Below are 20,718 nucleotides of genomic sequence, written 5' to 3'. Positions count from 1 at the left end.
GGGAGGGAGGGGGGGGGTGAGTACACTGGCACGGGGGGCAGTTGGGGGTGATCAAGCTGGCAGGGGGCATTTGGGGGTGAGCAGGCCAGCAGGCAGAGTGGTTAGGGGCAATCAGGCAGGCAGGCAGGCAGGTGAGTGTTTAGGAGCCAGCAGTCCTAGATTGTGAGAGTGATATCTGACTGCCAGTTTAGGTCCAATCCCTATAAACCATGTAGGACATCCTTCGAAGGGTCCCAGATTGGAGAGGGTGCAGGCTGGGCTAAGGGACACCCCCCCCCGGGCACGAATTTCATGCACCAGGCCACTAGTGTGTGTGTGTGTGTGTGTGTGTGTGTGTGTGTGTATATATATAATTGGTTCATAGTATATATACTGTTTTATATTATACTAGAGGCCCAATGCAATTCATGCAAGAGTAGGCCTTCCTTCCCCCAGCTGCAGGCACTGGCTTCCTCTGGCACCCGGGACCCAGGCTTCCCTCTGGCACCCGGAACCTGGTCTTGCCTCTGGTACCGGGGACCCGGGCTTCCCTCCAGCTGCTGGCAGGCACCCGGGACCCAGGCTTAATTCACAGCCCTGGCTTTGTCTGAAAGGACATCTGGTCTAATTAGCATATTATGCTTTTACTATGGGCCCAGTGCATGAATTCGTGCACCTTGAAAGAAACTGTGGGCCACAAAACTGTGGTAGGTACAGGGGCGGGTCTCAACCCATCCTCTGTGCCCCTGCCTGGCCCCTTTCACCACGTTCCCGGTCCCCTGTCTGCTGGCAGCCCTACTCCCACCGCCGCTCCCATGTGCTGACAGCGCTAGCCCCACTTGCACCCGCTGATGGTGTAGAGCGATTGGGCCAGTGCCAGCAGAAGATGTGAGCAGAGCCAGCGTGGTCAGCGAGTGCAAGTGGGGGCTGCTGCTCCAATAGCCCCTCGGGAGCAGGGGGAGGTAGAGAAGCCCTCAGGGGCAATCAGGGCTTGTAGCCGCTGCTCGCACCCGCTGATGGCACCGAGTGATTGGGACCAGCACCAGGCACCGGCAGCAGGTACAAGCAGGGCTGGCACTGGCAGCAGGTGCGAGCACCTGGCGGGACTGTGGCACACAGGAGGAAAGAATTTTCAATAATCACCAGAGGCTTGCCCCTATGACAAAGACCGACATTCCACCTTGGTCTGGAGCCCCTGCTCACCTGCTCCACTATCCTGCCACAGCCAACATCCACCATGTTCCGCACATGCCCCCTGATGGTCAGCATACATCATAGCAACTGGTTGTTCGGTTGTTCCGTCGTTTGGTCTATTTGTATATTAGCCTTTTATTATTATAGACTAGAGGCCCGGTGCATGGATTTGTGCACCGGTGGGGTCTCTCAGCCTGGCCTGTGCCCTCTCACAATCCGAGACCCCTCAGGGGATGTTGGAGAGCTGGTTTCGGCCCGATCCCCGCAGGCGAGGCCAAGGGACCCCATCGGTGCATGAATCCGGGCCTCTAGTATGCATATAAGATCTTTGGTTAATCTCTTCCTGCCCTCTCCCCTTCCCTTTTCCCTCTGAGATTCATCAGTCTGTTCCATGTTTCCATGCCTGTGTGTTGAGCGTCTGCCCCCTGGTGGTCATTGCGCGTCACAGGGTCAGCTGGTCGCTTAGGCTTTTATATATATAGATTTATCATATCCTAAATGATGACATTTAAAGCATTTCTGTTAAGCTTTCATTGTACTTTGTCTCTAATTGTTCAACTTTCATAATAAATGCTTCATTGACTATCTTGTGGAGAAATCTTGGTTTATAGCCATGATTACTTACTTAAAATATCATATTTCTTATAACCTAAGTTTTATAATGTCTAGGGAATTCTCCTGGGGTCTAAATTTGACTCAAATATTCCACTAAAATTATTAAATACAATATGGGTTGCTACACAACAGCAAGAAGCTCCTAATTTTTCTAATTAACTCACATAAAAATGTCCATTAGTCATGGATATTCCTAATGTAAAATAACCATATCCACTTGAAAAGTTATCAAGAAAATAATTCATCTTCACATTAGAAATTTTTTCTTTTATACTTAAAGTGCTCTGGGAGGGAATAAAAACTTTAAATCAATTACTGTGACTGATCATGATTATTAGTTAATGAAAAAACTAGTTTTGGAAAATTTCTCCATTTACTTAAAATACTAACTAAAAAGAAAATCTAATTATAATCTAAAAAATAATAATTTCTGTCTTCCTACCTCCTTTATCTTCTGAAAAAAATCATTTTTGTCAGTAATAGTTTTCTCTCCCAGTTTTTTCTTGCTGTTCTTTAAAAAAAATCTATGAACAAAGGAAGCCAAACAAATTCATATTAAGACATATTTTTTTCAGCAGAGCCATATTGCCCTATATAACATATTTATATATTCATTATAACAGACAAAAGATTTTACTTTTTAGAATTGACGAATTAATGCTTTATTATTCTATTCAATCATTTAAGAAGCAATGGCAAATGGGATTGTTGTTTTTATTTTCTCTCTCTGAGAATTCATTATTGGTATATAAAAATGCCATTGATTTCTGGGTGTTAATATTGTATCCTGAGTGTAGCAAGATTTTTAATCATAACTCCTAGAAATAATTTAAGAACTAATCTGTATCTTCCACTATGATTCTCTGCCTACTTTTTCTTTAAAACATATATGAACTAAAACTATTAAACTTTCAAAGAAAAAGATTTTTTATTCTGAGTTTGAATTGTAGTAATTCTTGAGTCTTCCTATGTTAAATATGTTACTGAGTACAAAGATTAGTGCCTACTTTATGGACCAGTGTGATGATTACTATACTGGGCAATTGCTGTTTTAAAAGACTTAATTTTAATCACAATACATTCAAATCTGTGTATGTAGAAATGAGCCATTTTATAACATGATTCCACATGTGAAGTTAACTTGTCTTATGGAATCTGCTCAGTTCACAATTTGTCTTTTAAATCGAACTCTGGAGGTAGGCCCAGAAGCCATATATTTGTATTACAAGACCTCACCTTCTGGTCCAAAGCTAAGCCAAACAGTTTTTGTTGCTGTTAATCCTCACCTGAGGGTATTTTTTCTATTGATTTTTAGAGAGAGTGAAAGGGAGGGAGAGGGAGTGAGAGGGAGTGAGTGAGAGAGAGAGAGAGAGAGAGAGAGAGAAATGTGAGAGACACATAGATTGGTTGCCCCCTGCACATGCCCCAACCTGGACTGGGGACCAAATCTGCAACCCAGGTACGTGCCCTTGACAGGGAATCGAACCCTCAACCCTTCAGTGCTCAGGCCAATGCTCTAACCCAGTGGTCGGCAAACTCATTAGTCAACAGAGCCAAATATCAACAGTACTTCTTCAAAATAGACTCGCCCAGGCCGAAAATCGACTTCTGCGCATGGGCCAGGAAGTTTCAATCGCACTGTACGTGCGCGCCCACACGTGGTATTTTGTGGAAGAGCCACACTCAAGGGGCCAAAGAGCCGCATGTAGCTCGCGAGCCGCAGTTTGCCGACCACGACTCTAACCACTTAGCAACACTGGCCAGGGCTGAGCCAAACGGCTTTTGATGGGAAATCTGCGAATTCTCCTGGAAGAGAGTCTGTTGCCAATCTCTAACGATGAATGGGCCTGTGCCAGGTAATTTCAGAGGGTTTGGAATGGTCATGCTTAGCCATGGCTCACCAGGAAGAGAACATAGTATGCAGATAGAGAGAAAGATGAAACCCTTTTGCAAAAGGAAGAGAGAGTGTGGGCCTTGGGATGAAAGATTCCCTTAAGTTTCTGGTTCCAGTCCCATGGGTAAAAGTTTTTACCCAGAGGCGTCCCTGTAATTTCTCAATAAACTCTGCAAATCTCCCTCGACTAAGAACAGCCACTGTAACCATATGGGTAGGGGAGTGGGTAGCCTTGCGGCAGGCCTCATGAATGCCTTCCTGGGGGCATATTCATTTGCAGGAATCCCGGAATGGAAGTGAGAATAATACATTCCACCGAGTCCCTTCCTTTTTCTGAGCTGACTGCATCATCCCCAATACTTTCTCTTGATCACGGGAAAGACTGATTAATTTCAAAATGAAGAGGTGTTTCTATACAACTTGCAAGCACACAAATTTTAGTAAACTAAAAGATTATAATTTTCATCTAATGAAATTTTTTAAAGGAAAGAAACATAACACTGAGAAATGCTTCAGTAAAAATAAAGTATCATACTTACATTTCTTCCTCCAGGCTATTACAGATTTTCTTTATTTCTTCTATCTGTTCTTCCCAATGTCTTATTGATTGATTTAGTTCTGCTATCTCTAAATTGTGATCACTAAGTTCCTATTGAAAATTTTAAAAAATTATGGCATTCAGTCATTGTCAAATGATTCAGGATGGTGGTTCAATTCACTAAATATTCATGTGTCACCCACTCAACTTCTGCACTGGGGGTGTCCTTTAGTTAAAATAAAAGCAATCATTACAATTGTTTCCTCAAAATATAAACTAGGGCAGAAATAAAAAATAATATTTGGGGGCGGGGGAAAGCAACCAAATATAGTAGTGAGGATGTGACAACTATAAAAACAACTTTCAAGACATGAATTCACCTTGACTATCATTTTAAAAAATAAACAAATCTATATTTTCATAATCATCTCCAAAACGTTATTCCAGGAGAGAAGAATGATATTATAAACAGGTCTAAACAAATTGGGTCTTTCACCTCAACTGATAGTTATGTTCATGCTGAAGAAAAATTTTTCTCTTAATATTTAATTAGAAGTTTGAAAATAAAACCGGTGAAGACTGTGAAAAAATGTTAGCCTAATTTTAAAAAGGAAATATGGATGAAGAAAATTCACAGTCAGACAGCTATGTTGACTATGCAGTTTGGGAATAAAGAAAAGGGAAGGCAAATGTATCAGAGCCCTGGGCCTGCGTTTCGGCTTGTGAGGGAGAATGGAGCTGGTCAGATCCCTCCGCTCTGCAGCACAGGTGCCAGGGCAGATTATCGAATGCCATCTAAGCCTGCACGCCAACGTGGGGTCATGGACACACCTGGGCAGCGTAAAGGTGCTCTCCATCATGCCACGTGAGACAGGTGACAGCTCCCCAGAACTCTTTCTTTCTCTAAAGAAGTGGTTCTCAATCTTCCTAATGCCGCGACCCTTTAATACAGTTCCTCATGTTGTGGTGACCCCCAACCATAAAATTATTTTTGTTGCTCCTTCATAACTGTAATTTTGCTACTGTTATGAATCGTAATGGAAATATCTGATATGCAGGATGTATTTTTATTGTTACAAATTGAACATAATTAAAGCATAGTGATTAATCACAAAAACAATATGTAATTATATATGTGTTTTCCGATGGTCTTAAGCGACCCCTATGAAAGGGTCGTTCGACCCCCAAAGGGGTTGCGACCCACAGGTTGGCGACCCAAAGGTTGAGAACCGCTGCAAGCATCCTTGTGACTGAACTTCTGGGCTATAACTAATTCCAGAGTAACAGGGTCTGAAATCCTAGAACTGCCACCAACAATCAGCAGAACGTCTAAAGGACTCCAGCTGGCCATCAGGATTAGTGACTAAATGTCAAGGCCATCAGGAATGACACTGGTCATCTCTTGTCCCCAGTTCTCCCTGCCCGGGATATGTAGGCCATCTTGAGGACCACGCACCATTATTCTTTTCTGCCAACATGGCATCAGCTTGACCTGGGTGCAGAGTTTTCTAAACTAAAGGTACCACAGGAAGATTAATCTGATATCTCCTACTGTCTCAGTCCACAGCCAAAATGTTGTTTTCTAATCTTGAGCAATAACAACAAACTTCACCAATGTCTGATCTCCACAGAAGCCCTTCGAAGAAGGCAATGGTATTACCCCACTTTACATTTTTCATTTCTATAGATTTCAAAGAGGAAGGGAGAGGGAGAGACAGACAGAAACATCCATGATGAGAATCATTGATCGACTGCCTCCTGCACGCTCCCTATTGGGAATCGAGCCCGCAGACCGAGCATGTGCCCTTGACCGGAATCAAACCCGGGTTCCCTCAGTCCACAGGCTCTATCCACTGAGCCAAACCAGCTAACACTTACCCTATTTTATAGGTGAAAAAACTCTGGGCTGGTAGAGTCAAGGTTTGAACCTAGGTCTCTTTGACACTCAACTTTGTGCTTTAAACACTATTCTCCACCAGTAAGGTAGGGCGGGGCAGGCAGGCTATGATGGGGCGAGAGGGAAAATGACACTTTCAAGCCTTGTCTCATTTGGCCTTAGAGGTCTTTGGAGTACAGGTTAAGGAGCATGTGCTTCATTTTCCCAAGTTAGAACTTGGAGGGCACTTGGCTTAGATCTATGAGGTCCAAACGAGAGGTGTGTACTTGGGGGGCATGCAGATCAAATGTGTTTTATGCAATCCCTACTTTCTCCTTTGAGTCTAGCCTGACTCACGCTTCCTTACTATGTTGATATTTAAAAAACAGGTAATGATATTCTTAAATATATGGGGGGGGGGAATTTTGACTTGACCCATGTTTTGTAATTGGATGTCATAACCGATATAATAAAACTAAAATGATCAGGAACACCATATAAAAAATAAAATGGAATTGGCTGAGCATTCTGGTAAGAAGTGTGATGTTTCAGTATTACTGTTGCCCATATACAGTTTTACATGTATTTTTCAATGCAGATAGAAGAAATGAAGACTCGATTCAACTAACTGTGATAGATTACCATTCATTTCTGTTTTAATTAACATAGAAGTGGTATTATCATTAACGTTTTCAATTATAGTCACCTCCATAAGGTCCAGTTTTCTAATTTTTAAAACAATGATGATCCCCACAAAATACTTAACATAGTACTGGCTTTCATTCAATGTTATTAATATTTTTTAAAATAGAACTGCAGAGTTCTCAAGTATTTGCTAACTTGAAAAAACAGATAGTCCCCTTTCCCTATTATGTTCCTGTACCCAATATAAATGGAGAGACTAAATTCTGTTTTATCATCACATACCCAGAATTAAGGAATTTGCCCCTGGTTATTTCTTTTGTTACGTAAAATAAAGCAATATCATAAAAATGTTATATATGGTATTGTATGCATTTTAAAAAAATCAGTTTTACAGTATTTTGGTCCATCCAAATGCAATCTGTACCTAAGGTGTGCCAAACTTCTTTCTTCCCACCATATTCCTGAAGAAGAAAACACAATTGCAATACAACACACTAAAGTATCAGGAAATGTTAACATGACAAAAATATTCTTCCAGAACGTAAATTAAAATCAATTCCTTTTTAAAACACCTGTTACCAGTCATATTAAAGGTAGTGTATATTGAGGTGCCTGGGTCAGGCTTGAAAAGCATAGTTTATCCTTTCTTACCACTGTGCTGGTAGTAACTTTTTCTTTTATGTCCATCTCTTTAATCCTTAATCTATCCAATTGTTTCTTCCTATGATAAGCATCCTGTTTCTTAGATTCACAGATATTTTCATATTCATTCATCTGTAGTGATAAACACAAACCAATGAAAAAGTTTATGAGGGCAACAACGTTTAGAAACTCCTTTTTTAAATTTTATCAATCTAATTTATATTCAATCTAAGTATATAATATTCAATCTAAATATATCAACAATAAATAATAACCAGCCCTGGCTGATGGCTCAGTTGGTTGGAGCATTGTTCTGAACACCTAAAGGTGGCGGGTTTCATTCCAGGTCAGAGCACATATCCAGGATGCAGGTTCGATACCCAGTAGGGGGCACATGTGGGAGGCAACCAATTGATGTTTCTCTCTCACATGGATGTTTGGATGTTTCCTTCTCTCCCTCCCTTTCTCTAAGATAATAAAGAAAATAAATTAACAGCTCCAAGTCTGTTCCCCGCAGATCCAGGGGGAAGGGACTACCAGTGGTTCTCAACCTTCTGGCCCTTTAAATACATTTCCTCGTGTTGTGACCCAACCATAAAATGATTTTCGTTGCTACTTCATAACTGTAATGTTGCTACTGTTATGAATCGTAATCCTGAGAGCGGGAGGGACTAGTCCAGCCGTGGGCAAACTACGGCCCGCGGGCTGGATACGGCCCGTTTGAAATGGATAAAACTAAAAAAAAAAAAAAAAAACCCGTACCCTTTTATGTAATGATGTTTACTTTGAATTTATATTAGTTCACACAAACACTCCATCCATGCTTTTGTTCCGGCCCTCCGGTCCAGTTTAAGAACCCATTGTGGCCCTCGAGTCAAAAAGTTTGCCCACCCCTGATCTAGGTGGTCTAGGGAGGGTGATTGCCTATCAGTCACACCTGGGAGCAGGTCACTGGCCAGAATAGATGTAGCTACTGCAAGGGCACAAAACCTGAGACACATATGCTCCTGAACAAAGGAAGCTCTTGCTCTCTGGGACTCTTGTTGCAGGGGGCGTGCCCTCACCCTCTGCACTTGCCCACACGGCCCGCAGACATGTGGGCTCCACACAGGACGGACTGATGGACTGGAATTAGCCTAATACTGTGCTGGACCTAACTCCACCAGGGAACAATATAAAAAATACAAAGTAATACAAAAAGTTCAATGAAACCGAGAGCTGGTTCTTTTAAAAGATAAACAAGATAGATGAACCTTTAGCTGGACTAATCAAGAAACACAGAGAGAGAACCCGAATAGATAAAATCAGAAATGAAAGGGGTAAAGTAACAACGGACACCACAGAAATGGGATTATAAGAAAATACTGCAAACAACTATATGCCAACAAACCAGACAACCTGGGTGAAATAAACAAATTCCTAGAAACATACAATCTTCCAAAACTGAATCAGGAAGAAGACAAAAACCTAAATAGGCCTGGTAACAACTGATGAAACGGAAGCAGTAAAAAACAAAAAACAAAAAAACTCAGCAAGCAAAGCCCAGGTCTGGATGGCTTCACAGGGGAGTTTTACCAAACATTCAAAGAAGAACTAACACCTCTCCTCCTTAAATTATTTCAAAAAATTCAAGAAGAAGGAAGACTTCAAGGCTCTTTTTTGAGGCCAGTATTATCCTAATCCCAAAACCAGATAAGGCCACAACAAAGAAAGAGAATTATAGGCCAATAACCCTGATAAACATAAATGCTAAAATCCTCAACAAAATACTAGCAAATCAGAACAGCAATATATTAAAAAGATCATACACCATGACCAAGTGGGATTTATTCCAGGGATACAAGACCGGTACAATATTTGCAAATCAATAAATGTGATACATCACATAAACAAATTGAAAAATCACATGATCATATCAATAGATACAGAAAAAGCATTCGACAAAATCCAACAACCCATTTTAAAAAATATATTTTTATTGATTTCAGAGAGGAAGGCAGAGGGAGAGAGAGATAGAAACATCAATGATGAGAAAGTATCATGGACTGGCTGCCTCCTACATACCGCACACTGGGAATCCAGCCCACAACCCAGGCATGTGCCCTGACTGGGAATTGAACCATGACCTCCTGGTTCATAAGTTGACACTCAACTACTGAGCCACACTGGCTGGGCCAACACTCATTTTTGATAAAAACTCTAAGCAAAGTGGAGAGGGACCATACCTCAACATAATAAAGGCCATCTATGACAAACCTACAGGCAAATCATACTTAATAGGCAGAAACTAAAACCATTTCCCCTAAGAACAAGAACAAAACAGGGTTGTCCGCTAGTATTTTATTCAATACTAGAGGCCCGGTGCATGAAATTAGTGCACAGGGGAGGAGGGGTCCCTCAGCCCAGCCTGCACCCTCTCGCAATCTGGGACCCCCTCAGGGGGATGTCCAACTGCTAGTTTAGGCTCAAGCCGGATTGAGCCTAACCAGCAGTTGGACATCCCTCTCATAATCTGGGACCGCTAGCTCCTAACTGCTCACCAGCCTGCCTGCCTGGTTGCCCCTAATCACTCTGTCTGCCTGCCTGATCGCCCCTAACCCCTCTGCCTGACTGCCTGTTCGCCCCTAACCACTCTGCAAGCCTGCCTGATGTCCCTAACTGCTCGCCAGCCTGCTTGATGCCCATACTTAAGAATAAACTCAAAATGCATAAAAGACTTCAATGTAAGTTGGAAAACCATAAAAATCTTAGAAGAAATCATAGGCAGCAAAATCTTAGACATCTCCCGTAGCAATATCTGTGCTGATACATCTCCTAGGGCAGTGGTTGGCAAACTCATTAGTCAACAGAGCCAAATATCAATAGTACTTCTTCAAAATAGACTCGCCCAGGCCGAAAACCGACTTCTGCGCATGGGCCAGGAAGTTTCAATCGCACTGTACGTGCACCCGCACATGGTATTTTGTGGAAGAGCCACACTCAAGGGGCCAAAGAGCCGTATGTGGCTCGCGAGCCACAGTTTGCTGACCACGGGCCTAGGCCAACTGAATCCACTGGGGTGGCTTCCTGAGAAGCCAGCCACCGCAAAGCTTTTCCTGGGCTCCGTGGCAGGAGTGTAGTGATCAGTTAGTGATGTCCGCCTGGGAATGGGTGTGGAGAGCTTTGGAGTTCCTGGCTTCAAGTCTGAAGTCTAGATGTAGGTAAAAGGTTTCTTTTACACCAGAGGACGTATCTTGGGAAACTCTGATCATCTTAGTTGGGGGCCTTGTCTATTTCTGTCTCCCAGGCTGCACTGGAGTTTAGCAGTGCAGCTTTCTTTGTAGTGTTAGCAAGAAAACCTCATGTTCCCTGCCATTTTAGATAAAATATAATGGACAGAAATTTCAAAGGACATTGGGAACGCCAGCAATTTAGTGTTCTTCATGAGGAAAATCCCCTCCACCTTGGTTCTATTATGTCAGTGGCCAACTTCTTTCCTCCTGCCAACTCTGGAGTCCAGGTTACTTCTGTTTTTAATTCCTTCTTTCCTTTAAAATAAAATTCATTTTTGGTCTGATAAGAAAAGGAATATATCTTCATGATAGAAAATCAGTAAAATACTAAGCAAAAAGGCATAAGGCATTAAATTAAAATCATCTGAAATCCCACCTCCCAGAAATAATTCATCTTTAACACTACTATAGCCTTCCAGACCGCTCCCCCCACCCAGCCCCTTTCAGGCACACATTTCTCTCCTGGGGTTTGGGCGCTGCCCCCTGTCATGCTGATCCCGGTGCCGGGAGGCCTCACGGCTCCGCTGATCCCGGTGCTGGGAGGCATATTACCCTTTTACTATATAGGATGGAGGCCTGGTGCATGGGTAGGGGCTGGCTGGTTTGCCCTGAAGGGTGTCCTGGATCAGGGTGGGGGTTCCCACTGGGGTGCCTGGCCAGCCTGGGTGAGGGGCTGAGGGCTGTTTTCAGGCTGGTGGGTGACTGAAGCTCCCAACCGCTCCTTTTTTTCTTTTTCTTTTTTATTCTGGGCCAAGGCCTCTGCTGCTGAAAGCAGGTATCTGGTTTGTTTCAGTTCTATAATCGAAACACTGTATCATCTCCAGCTCTGAGATCCCGGCTGGCTGAAAGCTGGTTTCTGGGGTTTTGTTTAGCTTCTATATTTGTGACAATGTTTCAAACTGCCAGCTCAGAGGCCAGCAAGGCAGGCGGGGAACGTTAGAGTCCTCCTTCACTGAAGCAAGCAAGGCTCATGTTCGCTTCCAGCTGCCTGGCTGCCGGCCGCCATCTTGGCTGGCAGTTAATTTGCATATCGCCCTGATTAGCCAATGGAAGGGTAGCAGTCGTACGCTAATTACCATGTTTCTCTTTTATTAGATAGGATAGTATTGGAAGTCCTAGCCACATCAATCAGACAAGAAGAAAAAACAAAAGGCATCCAAATTGAAAAAAGGATATAAAACTGTCACTAGTCATAGATGACATGATACTGTACAGAGAAAACCCTAAAGACTCCACCAAAAAACTACTAGATGTAATAAATGAATTTGGCAAAGTAGCAGAATACAAATTTAACATCCAGAAATTGATGGTATTCTTATAGACCAATAATGAACTCTCAGAAAGAGAAACTAAAAAAAAAAAAATCTCATTTACCATTGCAACAAAAATATACACCTTGGAATAAATTTAACCATAGAGGCAAAAGACCTGTATTCCGAAAACTATAGGACATTAAAAAAAAGAAATAGAGGAAGATACAAACATAGGAAGAATATACCGTGTTTATGGATTGGAAGAATGAGCATCATCAAAATGTCTACACTACCCAAAGTAATCTATAGATTCAATGCAGTTCCTGTTAAAATACCAATGTTATATTTGTTCGCCCCTAACCCCTCTGCAAGCCTGCCTGATGTCCCTAACTGCTCGCCAGCCTGCTTGATGCCCATACTTAAGAATAAACTCAAAATGCATAAAAGACTTCAATGTAAGTTGATCTTGAGAAAGAAGAACAAAATTGGAGGGATCACAACACCAGATATAAAATTATACTACAAAGCTGTTGTAAACAAAACAGCCTGGTACTGGCACAGAACAGGCATATAGATCAGTGGAACAGAACAGAGAACCCAGAAATCGACTCAAGCCATTACGCTCAATCAGTATTTGAGAAAGGAGGCAAGGGAATACAATAGAGTAAAGACAGTCTCTTCAACAAATGATGTTGGGAAAATTGAACAGGTACATGCAAAAAAATGAAATTAGACCTTCAACTTAGACCATACATAAGAATAAACTCAAAATGCATAAAATACTTCAATGTAAGTCGGAAAACCATAAAAATCTTAGAAGAAATCATAGGCAGCAAAATCTCAGACATCTCCCGTAGCAATATCTGTGCTGATACATCTCCTAGGGCAGTGGTTGGCAAACTCATTAGTCAACAGAGCCAAATATCAATAGTACTTCTTCAAAATAGACTCGCCCAGGCCGAAAACCGACTTCTGCGCATGGGCCAGGAAGTTTCAATCGCACTGTACGTGCACCCGTATGTGGTATTTTGTGGAAGAGCCACACTCAAGGGGCCAAAGAGCCGTATGTGGCTCGTGAGCCACAGTTTGCCGACCATGGTCCTAGGGCAAAAAAAACAAAGGAGATAAACAGATGTTTAAAAATAAAAAGCTTCTACACAGCAAAAGAACCCTGCAACAAAATGAAAAGGGAGCCCACTGCATGGGAGAATATATTTGCCAATGATACATCTGATAAGGCGTTAATTTTCAACATATATAAAGAACTCATACAACTTAACAAAAGGAATGAAGAGATGCAAATTAAAATGACAATGAGGTACTATCTCACACCTGTCAGAATGGCTACCATCAACAAATCAACAAACAAGTACTGGCGAGGATGTGGAGAAAAGGGAACCCTTGTACACTGTTGATGGGAATGCAGACTGGTGCAGCCACCAAAGAAAACAGTATGGAGTTTCCTCAAAAAATTAAAAATGGAACTGCCATTTGACCCTGTAATCACACATCTAGGAATATGATCTAAGAAGCCTGAAACACCAATCAGAAAGAATACATGCACCCCTATGTGCATAGCAGTGCTATTTATAATAGGTAAGATCTGGAAACAGCAGCCCGAGTGCCCATCCGTAGATGAGTGGATAAAAACAGTCCCAGACACTGTTCTGCATGTGGTACATTTACACCATGGAACACTACACTATGCAGCTGTGAAAAAGGATTTCCTACCCTTTGAGACAGCCAAACAAAGTAAGCCAGTCAGAGAAAGAAAAGTATCATATGATCTCCCTTATATTTGGAATCTAACAAACAAAATAAACTCATGAACCAGAGTTTAAATAGAGCCAGAGACATAGAAGCATGGAACCAATGTCCATGCATAACTCATGGACACAGACAATCGTGCAGTTACGGGGGGAGGGGGGGCGTTTGGGGGAAGAAAAGGGATATCTGTAATACTTTCAACATTTTTTAAAAAGATGAAGGATGGAGGAGAGGATGATGAGCCACTGAATTCATGAGTCTTGGATACTGTTCTGCATTGGTAATTCCTACTGCGTGAGATAACAAATGCCCTTACTGTCTAAGCCAGCTGGAATCAGGGCTTCTGCCGTTTGCATCTGAAAGCGCCCTAACTGGTGCCATTTTCCAGGGAGATCACCACGGGTAAACAAACTCCTACCCGTGGTTCAAATCCAGCCACCACCTGTTTTTGTAAGCTGCTCTCATACATTCATACATTTAAGTGTTGTTTGTGGCTACTTTCGTGCTAAGATGGCATCCTTGTTTGTGGCAGAGACTGTATGGCCCACAAAGCCCTAAACATTTACCATCTGACCCTTTTAGAAAATGTTTGTAGACCCCGAGACAGGCTATTCACATAAGGAAGAACCTGCCATGTTTGCAAATTTCCATGTTTTGAGCTCCTTTGTGTCTCCTTTTTGCATTTTAACATTTACATTAAAGAATAGGGGGGGGGGCGATTTCCCCGTAGGGTGTAAAATGAAGTCAGAAACCCGTTCATTCAGTGGAGTCACATGACACAGTGTCTCCATGTGCGAGGCACGCCAGGCTCTGTTGGTAGTGCTGGGGTACAGCAGGAAGGACACGGACAGAATCCCAGTCCTGGAGCCTTCTGATGGACAAAGCGCTCATCTGCATATCCGATGCCACCGCTGCAGGACCAATGAAGTCCCCGGGGAAGTGAAGAGAAGGAGCAGGGCTCCCCCACTTCTCACCCCCCTCCCAGCTGTGCCCACACAGACACACCCCACTTTTGGCTCCTGTGACTTAAGTGAGCCGCTCCACTTTGGGGTCTGGGGTGCTCAGAGAGAGGAAGAGGACTGGGAACAGCGGGGTGACCGAGAGCTGCTCAGCATCCTTGTCAATATGGCACGAAAACAGTAAAATGCCTTTTGGTTCTTGTTGTCCTGAAATTCCCATTTCCTTGTGACAGTGATCACCAAGTGAGTTCTTGCCCAGGGACAGGAGCCCCTCACTGTTTTTGAGACGTGGATGTTGGCTGACTCCAGCACTGCGGGTCAGGCGAGCAGGGGCTTCAGCCCCGCTAAGGTCCTGGGAGCTGGGCTTTCACAAATTCAGTTTAGTGGCTGCAAAGGGCCCAAGGGACTTCTTGCCAGCTCCTTCACCAAGAGCCCGTTCCCAGGATGACTAAGCCTGAGCTATCGATATTCAAAAAGGACGATCCATGGTTTTAATGTAAAACTATTCCTGAAAGACACAGTGTTACCGCCGTTAGCTACTTACTGATGGGAACAGAAGCCAAGGAAGTCAGAAACTGTTGAGCGTATTCGGCTGGGAAGCAGGGGCCCGTTTGCCCCACCAGGAAGCTACGGCTTCACACCCCAAGAAATCGCAGCATTGTCCCTCCAAGGGCATCAACACCCTTCTCTTCCCCACTCCAGGACCCGATTGTGTGTGGAGCAGGGGGAGATACGGGCATGCTCAGTAAAGTCAAAATGGTGCAGAGGAGGTGCCTGACCCCAGAGGCCTGTCAGTCTAACCGGGGAAAGCCATTGTCGGGCCCAGCAGAAACCCTTGAAACCTTGGGAAGCTAATTGGTTATTTTGAACAAGCTCCTGGTTATAATCCCAGGAGACAAAGATCTCTCTCTCTCTCTCTCTCTCTCTCCCTCTCTGTCAGATTGATTCAGCAGGTGCAGCAGGCTTGGGCAGGGCTGAACTTCCTAGTCCTGCCATAGAAACACGGCCTCAGAATGGCCAAAGGCAACCAGATGACATGGAGGCAAATTCCTGGTTCCTATAGGGCTGCAGATGAGCCAGGGGCCACCCCAGTGATACAAATCCTGTCACTCATATTCTTTCTCATGAACTGAAATGCTGCTATACAATTAACTATCTTCCCCAAGGGGCTCCCCTAAGATTCCCACCTGCAAACGAGATTAAAAACCCCAAGACAAAGGGCCAGTGCATGCGCTCTCCCGCTGGGGAACATGTCCACACCTTCCCCTTCCCCGTCCTCTCTCCCACAGGCATGCATCTCCTAAACTCTAAGGATCTCTACTCTATTTCCCATCCCAGTGTTCACAGAGGACAGCACAGGAGCGCTAGCTAGCCTTGAGGACAAATAAATTATTCCCCATTTCGTGCTTGAGATTCTGGATAATTCTGTACTATAAAAAATAAATCATGCCACTTACCTGGCCACTCAACCTTTTTTTTGCCTTCAAATATTCTCCTTTGTCTCTGACTATTATCGCCTCTTTACCTTGAATACTTTTCCTTTTCAGTCTTATTTCTTCTCTCTCCAAGTTTATTTTTGTATAAGTCTCATTGATGTAAATAGTGGCGACGGCTTTTTTTCCCATCGCGTGGTTGAGTAACACAACAAGCTTTTCATGCTTCTTCGCCAGCTCCTTTTGCTGTTCACTAGGAGAGAAAAAAAACATTCATGGCATGAAAAGTATGGCTTTTGGGAAAGGAACTTAAAGTCTATTTGGTGAAATCAACCACCATACAGGGAGAAATTGTAAGGCATACTGATTTTAGAACTGTATTTGTAATCGCCTAAACTTGGTTGAGATGAGGGCAGATGGATAACACAAGTGTTAACCTTGTAACTATTTACCAAGTAAAAATATCACGTGGTCCTGCCTCACCACGCCCATCCCCACAGAGCAGGTAGTGTCTATGGCAGCCGTGGGCAAACTATGGCCCGCGGGCCGGATCCGGCCCGTTTGAAATGAATAAAACTAAAAAAAAAAAAAGACCGTACCCTTTTATGTAATGATGTTTACTTTGAATTTATATTAGTTCACACAAACACTCCATCCATGCTTTTGTTCCGTCCCTCCGGTCCAGTTTAAGAACCCATTATGGCCCTCGAGGCAAAAAGTTTGCCCACCCCTGGTCTATGGGATGTTTTGGGTTAAAATATGCAATGACTCAAAAAACAGTTTGGAGCAAGTAAATAAAACCTGGCCAGACAAATGGTTTGCTATGTAGCACTGCTGTTATGTACCTTATCATCCTGAGATCTGTAGTTAAATCAAAGAAATATATACATCCTGCCACCCCACCGGCCACCTTCTGATGCCAGGGAGGACCCAGGAGAAAGCTCGCCTCCCTCCGATGGACAGGAGTTAGGCGAGGAGAGGGTCCATCTTCATTGTTCAGGGGATGCTTGAAACCTAATGTGAACCCTCTTATCTCCCACCGTCTGCAGCCAAATCTGAGTTCAAAAGTAGACAATACTTTCACATGCCAGTTGGTCACATTCACTGGAGGAAGACCTTGAGGCTGCTAGAAACATCTACGCCAGGGCTAACCATAAAAGGTGTGTAGGAAGAATAACTGCCACAATGTCTGAGACAGGCCAGTAAGCCAGGGCAAGTGGAACAGGGAAACTGAGGCAGAGAGCTGAACAAACTGGCCGAGGAATTTACAGCCAGACACAGCAGGTCGCCTCCCTGGAGATGACATCTAGGCCGCAGTTGTATTTCAGCTCCAGACTCAGAAAAGCGAGGGGATGCTTGAAACCTAATGTGAACCCTCTTATCTCTCACCGGCTGCAGCCAAATCTGAGTTCAAAAGTAGACAATACCTTCACACGCCAGTTGGTCACATTCACTGGAGGAAGACCTTGAGACTGCTAGAAACATCTACGCCAGGGCTATCCATAAAAGGTGTGTAGGAAGAATAACTGCCACAATGTCTGAGACAGGCCAGTAAGCCAGGGCAAGTGGAACAGGGAAACTGAGGCAGAGAGCTGAACAAACTGGCCGAGGAATTTACAGCCAGACACAGCAGGTCGCCTCCCTGGAGATGACATCTAGGCCGCAGTTGTATTTCAGCTCCAGACTCAGAAAAGCGGCACAACCAGGTGGGTGATGCCAGGGCCTGCTGCAGTGACTGACCCCTGCCCTACCAGTAAAGACCGTGACCCTGGAAGAGCACTCCTGAAAACTGATGAATTTTCTGCGGAAACCACGCCCTGAGACCTCCCCTAAGATTCCTGCCTGCAAAGGAGAGATAAAAACCCTCAAGACAAAGGACCCAGCACTGTGCTCTCCTTCTGGGAGCATGTCCATGCCTTCCCCTTCCTCTTCTTCCCCCACAAGCACGCATCTCCTAAACCCTAAGGAACCACGTGAGGCTTGCAACCTGGGTGGGGGCGGGGGGTGCTAATGGGCAGTGGCAGCTCTCACCTGGGCTAGCCTAACCCTCTGAACCTGTCTCCAAGGCCCCCCCAGTAAAGACCGTGACCCTGGAAGAGCACTCCTGAAAACTGATGAATTTTCTGCAGAAACCACGCCCTGAGACCTCCCCTAAGATTCCTGCCTGCAAAGGAGAGATAAAAACCCTCAAGACAAAGGACCCAGCACTGCGCTCTCCTTCTGGGAGCATGTCCACGCCTTCCTCTTCCTCTTCTTCCCCTACAAGCACGCATCTCCTAAACCCTAAGGAACCACATGAGGCTTGCAACCTAGGGGGAGTGGGGGTGCTAATGGGCAGTGGCAGCTCTCACCTGGGCTAGCCTAACCCTCTGAACCTGTCTCCAAGGCCCCCTTTCCTCTGACTTCCCAGTGAGCCAAAGCAGCCCAGCGGAGGCTCTCCATTTGCTGCTTCTATGCTGAGCCCTTACTTCACTGTCCCCAGCTTTTTTTGTTGTTGTTGTTTTTTGTCCCCAGCTTTGATAAACGTACCCTCATAGTCACCTGGACTTGTGCTGTGAAATCTTTCCTGCACAAAGTCAGAAACCCACACACTACCGGCCAGCCCTAGGCAGACCCCCTCAGGGCCAGGTCCCTGTCTGATAACATTTCTATATTTTCCTTTTTAAAAAGCTCCTGCAATGTACACAGTTTTTTTTTCCAGTCCCCAGGGCTAAACATTTTAGTTCAGGTGGTTGTATGCAAAGGTTCAGGAAAGTGGAAACGGATTGTTGGTCAGTTCGATTTCCAGAGGTCAACTCCACCACGTAAATTCAATAAACAGAAGCCCAGGCTAGAGGGAGTCAAATCCTGGGTGCTTTGTGGTCTAGTAGAGGAAGCCTTCTAGGAATGAATCAACCTAGGGATCGAGTAGCCTCAGGGAGACAGAGCGAAACAAGTCAAATGAAAAACCCTAACTGGGAGCACTGGGGCGGGCTGAGAAGCGAGCCCTTAGAAACTCCTAACTGGGAGCACTGGGGCGGGCTGAGAAGCGAGCCGAGAAGCGAGCCTTCAGAAACCGGAGGGGACGTGCAGCCTGAGGAAAGCACACCAAAGCTTGCAGGGATCCAGCTTGCGAGAACTGTCCAGGAGAGGGCCACCTTCTTTGAAAAACGGGCGCAATGCACAATTGTAGCTTGATGATACCATATCATCAAGCCATCCATGTTATGTTTGTAATTTGCCTTACCATAAGGATGTCTCTACAGCAGTGATTCCCAAAACGTGGTCAGGACCTCCCAGCGGTGGCAACATTACCTGGGAACTTGTCAGAAATTCCAGTTCTCACCCTCACCTCCACCAAGTCAGAAGTTCAGGGGGTGGATGTCCCCAGCAATTTGCATTTTCACAAGAACCCCAGGAGATTCTGATGCACCATGAAGTCTGAGAGTCACTGGTCTGTAGGGAGGTGATGGTGCTGGCCAGCTGATACGAGTATTGCAGCTTGGAAATGGACAGTCCAGTCTACTCGGCAGTCTCCGGCAATTGTGGCTGGCACGCGCCACATACAAATCTGCACTGTGAAGCCCCAACAGGGGTTGGAGAATGAGTATTTCTCAAACTTATGTGATGATGAACTTTCTTTTTCACGGGGCATCTCCCGGAACAGGTGTTCTGAGAGCCTATTTCCGGAGGAGTCTCTGGGCCTTGAGGTCTCCACCTTGTTCCTTGTGCTTTGAAATCGTGTGCACCAAGCAATCCTCTGATTATTTTAGCTTCCCAAGAGGATTTTCCCGCTACGATGAGGGCTCTTTGAAAACTTCTCATTTTGACAAACTGACCTTCTAGTATTTACAATTAGCCTTGCAAATTTGCTCACAGAACTGAGTTGCTCTTCAGAGGTTTAGTTTTGCTTTTTTCCCCCCAGAATATCTCTCTTCCTCCATGAGATGGGTAAATCAAGACTTGTAATCCCCATTTAACAGATGGAGAAAATGGGACCCCCAGGGGTGAAGTACTAGCAACACAGCCAGGAATAAAGGAAAGAGACTAACAGGTGTCAGATCCTCTCTTGGGAACATAATCCAGTCTTAGATTATGACTGACTATCTTCAGGAACTAAACTAGCTACCATCTATCTGGCTTGATGCTATATTTACACCCAGCAAGCTTTCTTCCTTTGGTGGGTGAAGTTTGTAAATTTAATTTTACTAAAATGGAAACCATGTGCCTCTGTCTGTGGAGGCAGTGTGCAAAGCACTGTGGGATTTACACACAGCAGCTGCTGCTCAGAAGCTGGGTCAGAGGACAAAGCCCTTAGGACAGGGGTGGGCAACCCCTGGCACGTGTGTCAAATATGGCACACCAGTAACTTTTGCTGGCACGCGAAACCCTCTCTTACAATCTTCCATTTACAATTTTTGTGAACATTTGAATGACTTAAATGTTAAATTACAAGGAACTGGCAAGACACTTGATGTTATGTTTGGTTACATAAAGGCTTTTGAAAAGAAACTGGAAGTCTTTAAGAGGGATGTGGATGGTGAGAGATTTAGATATTTCCCAAACCTCAAGAGGCACATCAAAGACCTCCCAAAAGATGACAGAACAGACTGTCAAAGCCTTCAAAAGCTGTTTTTAAACATCATCGAGTCAACTATTGAGCAGTTCTTCT

At 44.3% G+C, this 20,718-nt stretch overlaps 1 protein-coding gene across 1 annotated transcript in view; it reads right to left on the bottom strand.

Annotated features, from left to right (window-relative positions):
* The window catches only part of CCDC175 (coiled-coil domain containing 175), an 85,155-nt gene that overhangs the window by 54,297 nt on the left and 10,140 nt on the right, over positions 1–20,718 (bottom strand). Inside the window, exons 5-8 of the mRNA XM_014545955.1 lie at positions 16,092–16,320; positions 7,393–7,515; positions 4,222–4,331; positions 2,231–2,312 (exon numbers count right to left, since the gene is read on the bottom strand). Coding sequence (XP_014401441.1) covers positions 2,231–2,312; positions 4,222–4,331; positions 7,393–7,515; positions 16,092–16,320 — 544 coding nt within the window. The remainder of the gene's footprint in view (positions 1–2,230; positions 2,313–4,221; positions 4,332–7,392; positions 7,516–16,091; positions 16,321–20,718) is intronic.

Source organism: Myotis brandtii, unplaced genomic scaffold (genome assembly GCF_000412655.1).
Source record: "Myotis brandtii unplaced genomic scaffold, ASM41265v1 scaffold423, whole genome shotgun sequence".
Classification (NCBI taxonomy): Eukaryota; Metazoa; Chordata; class Mammalia; order Chiroptera; family Vespertilionidae; genus Myotis; species Myotis brandtii.
The sequence above is the reverse complement of the archived record's forward strand: the minus strand, read 5'-3'. Positions and strand labels throughout refer to the sequence as shown.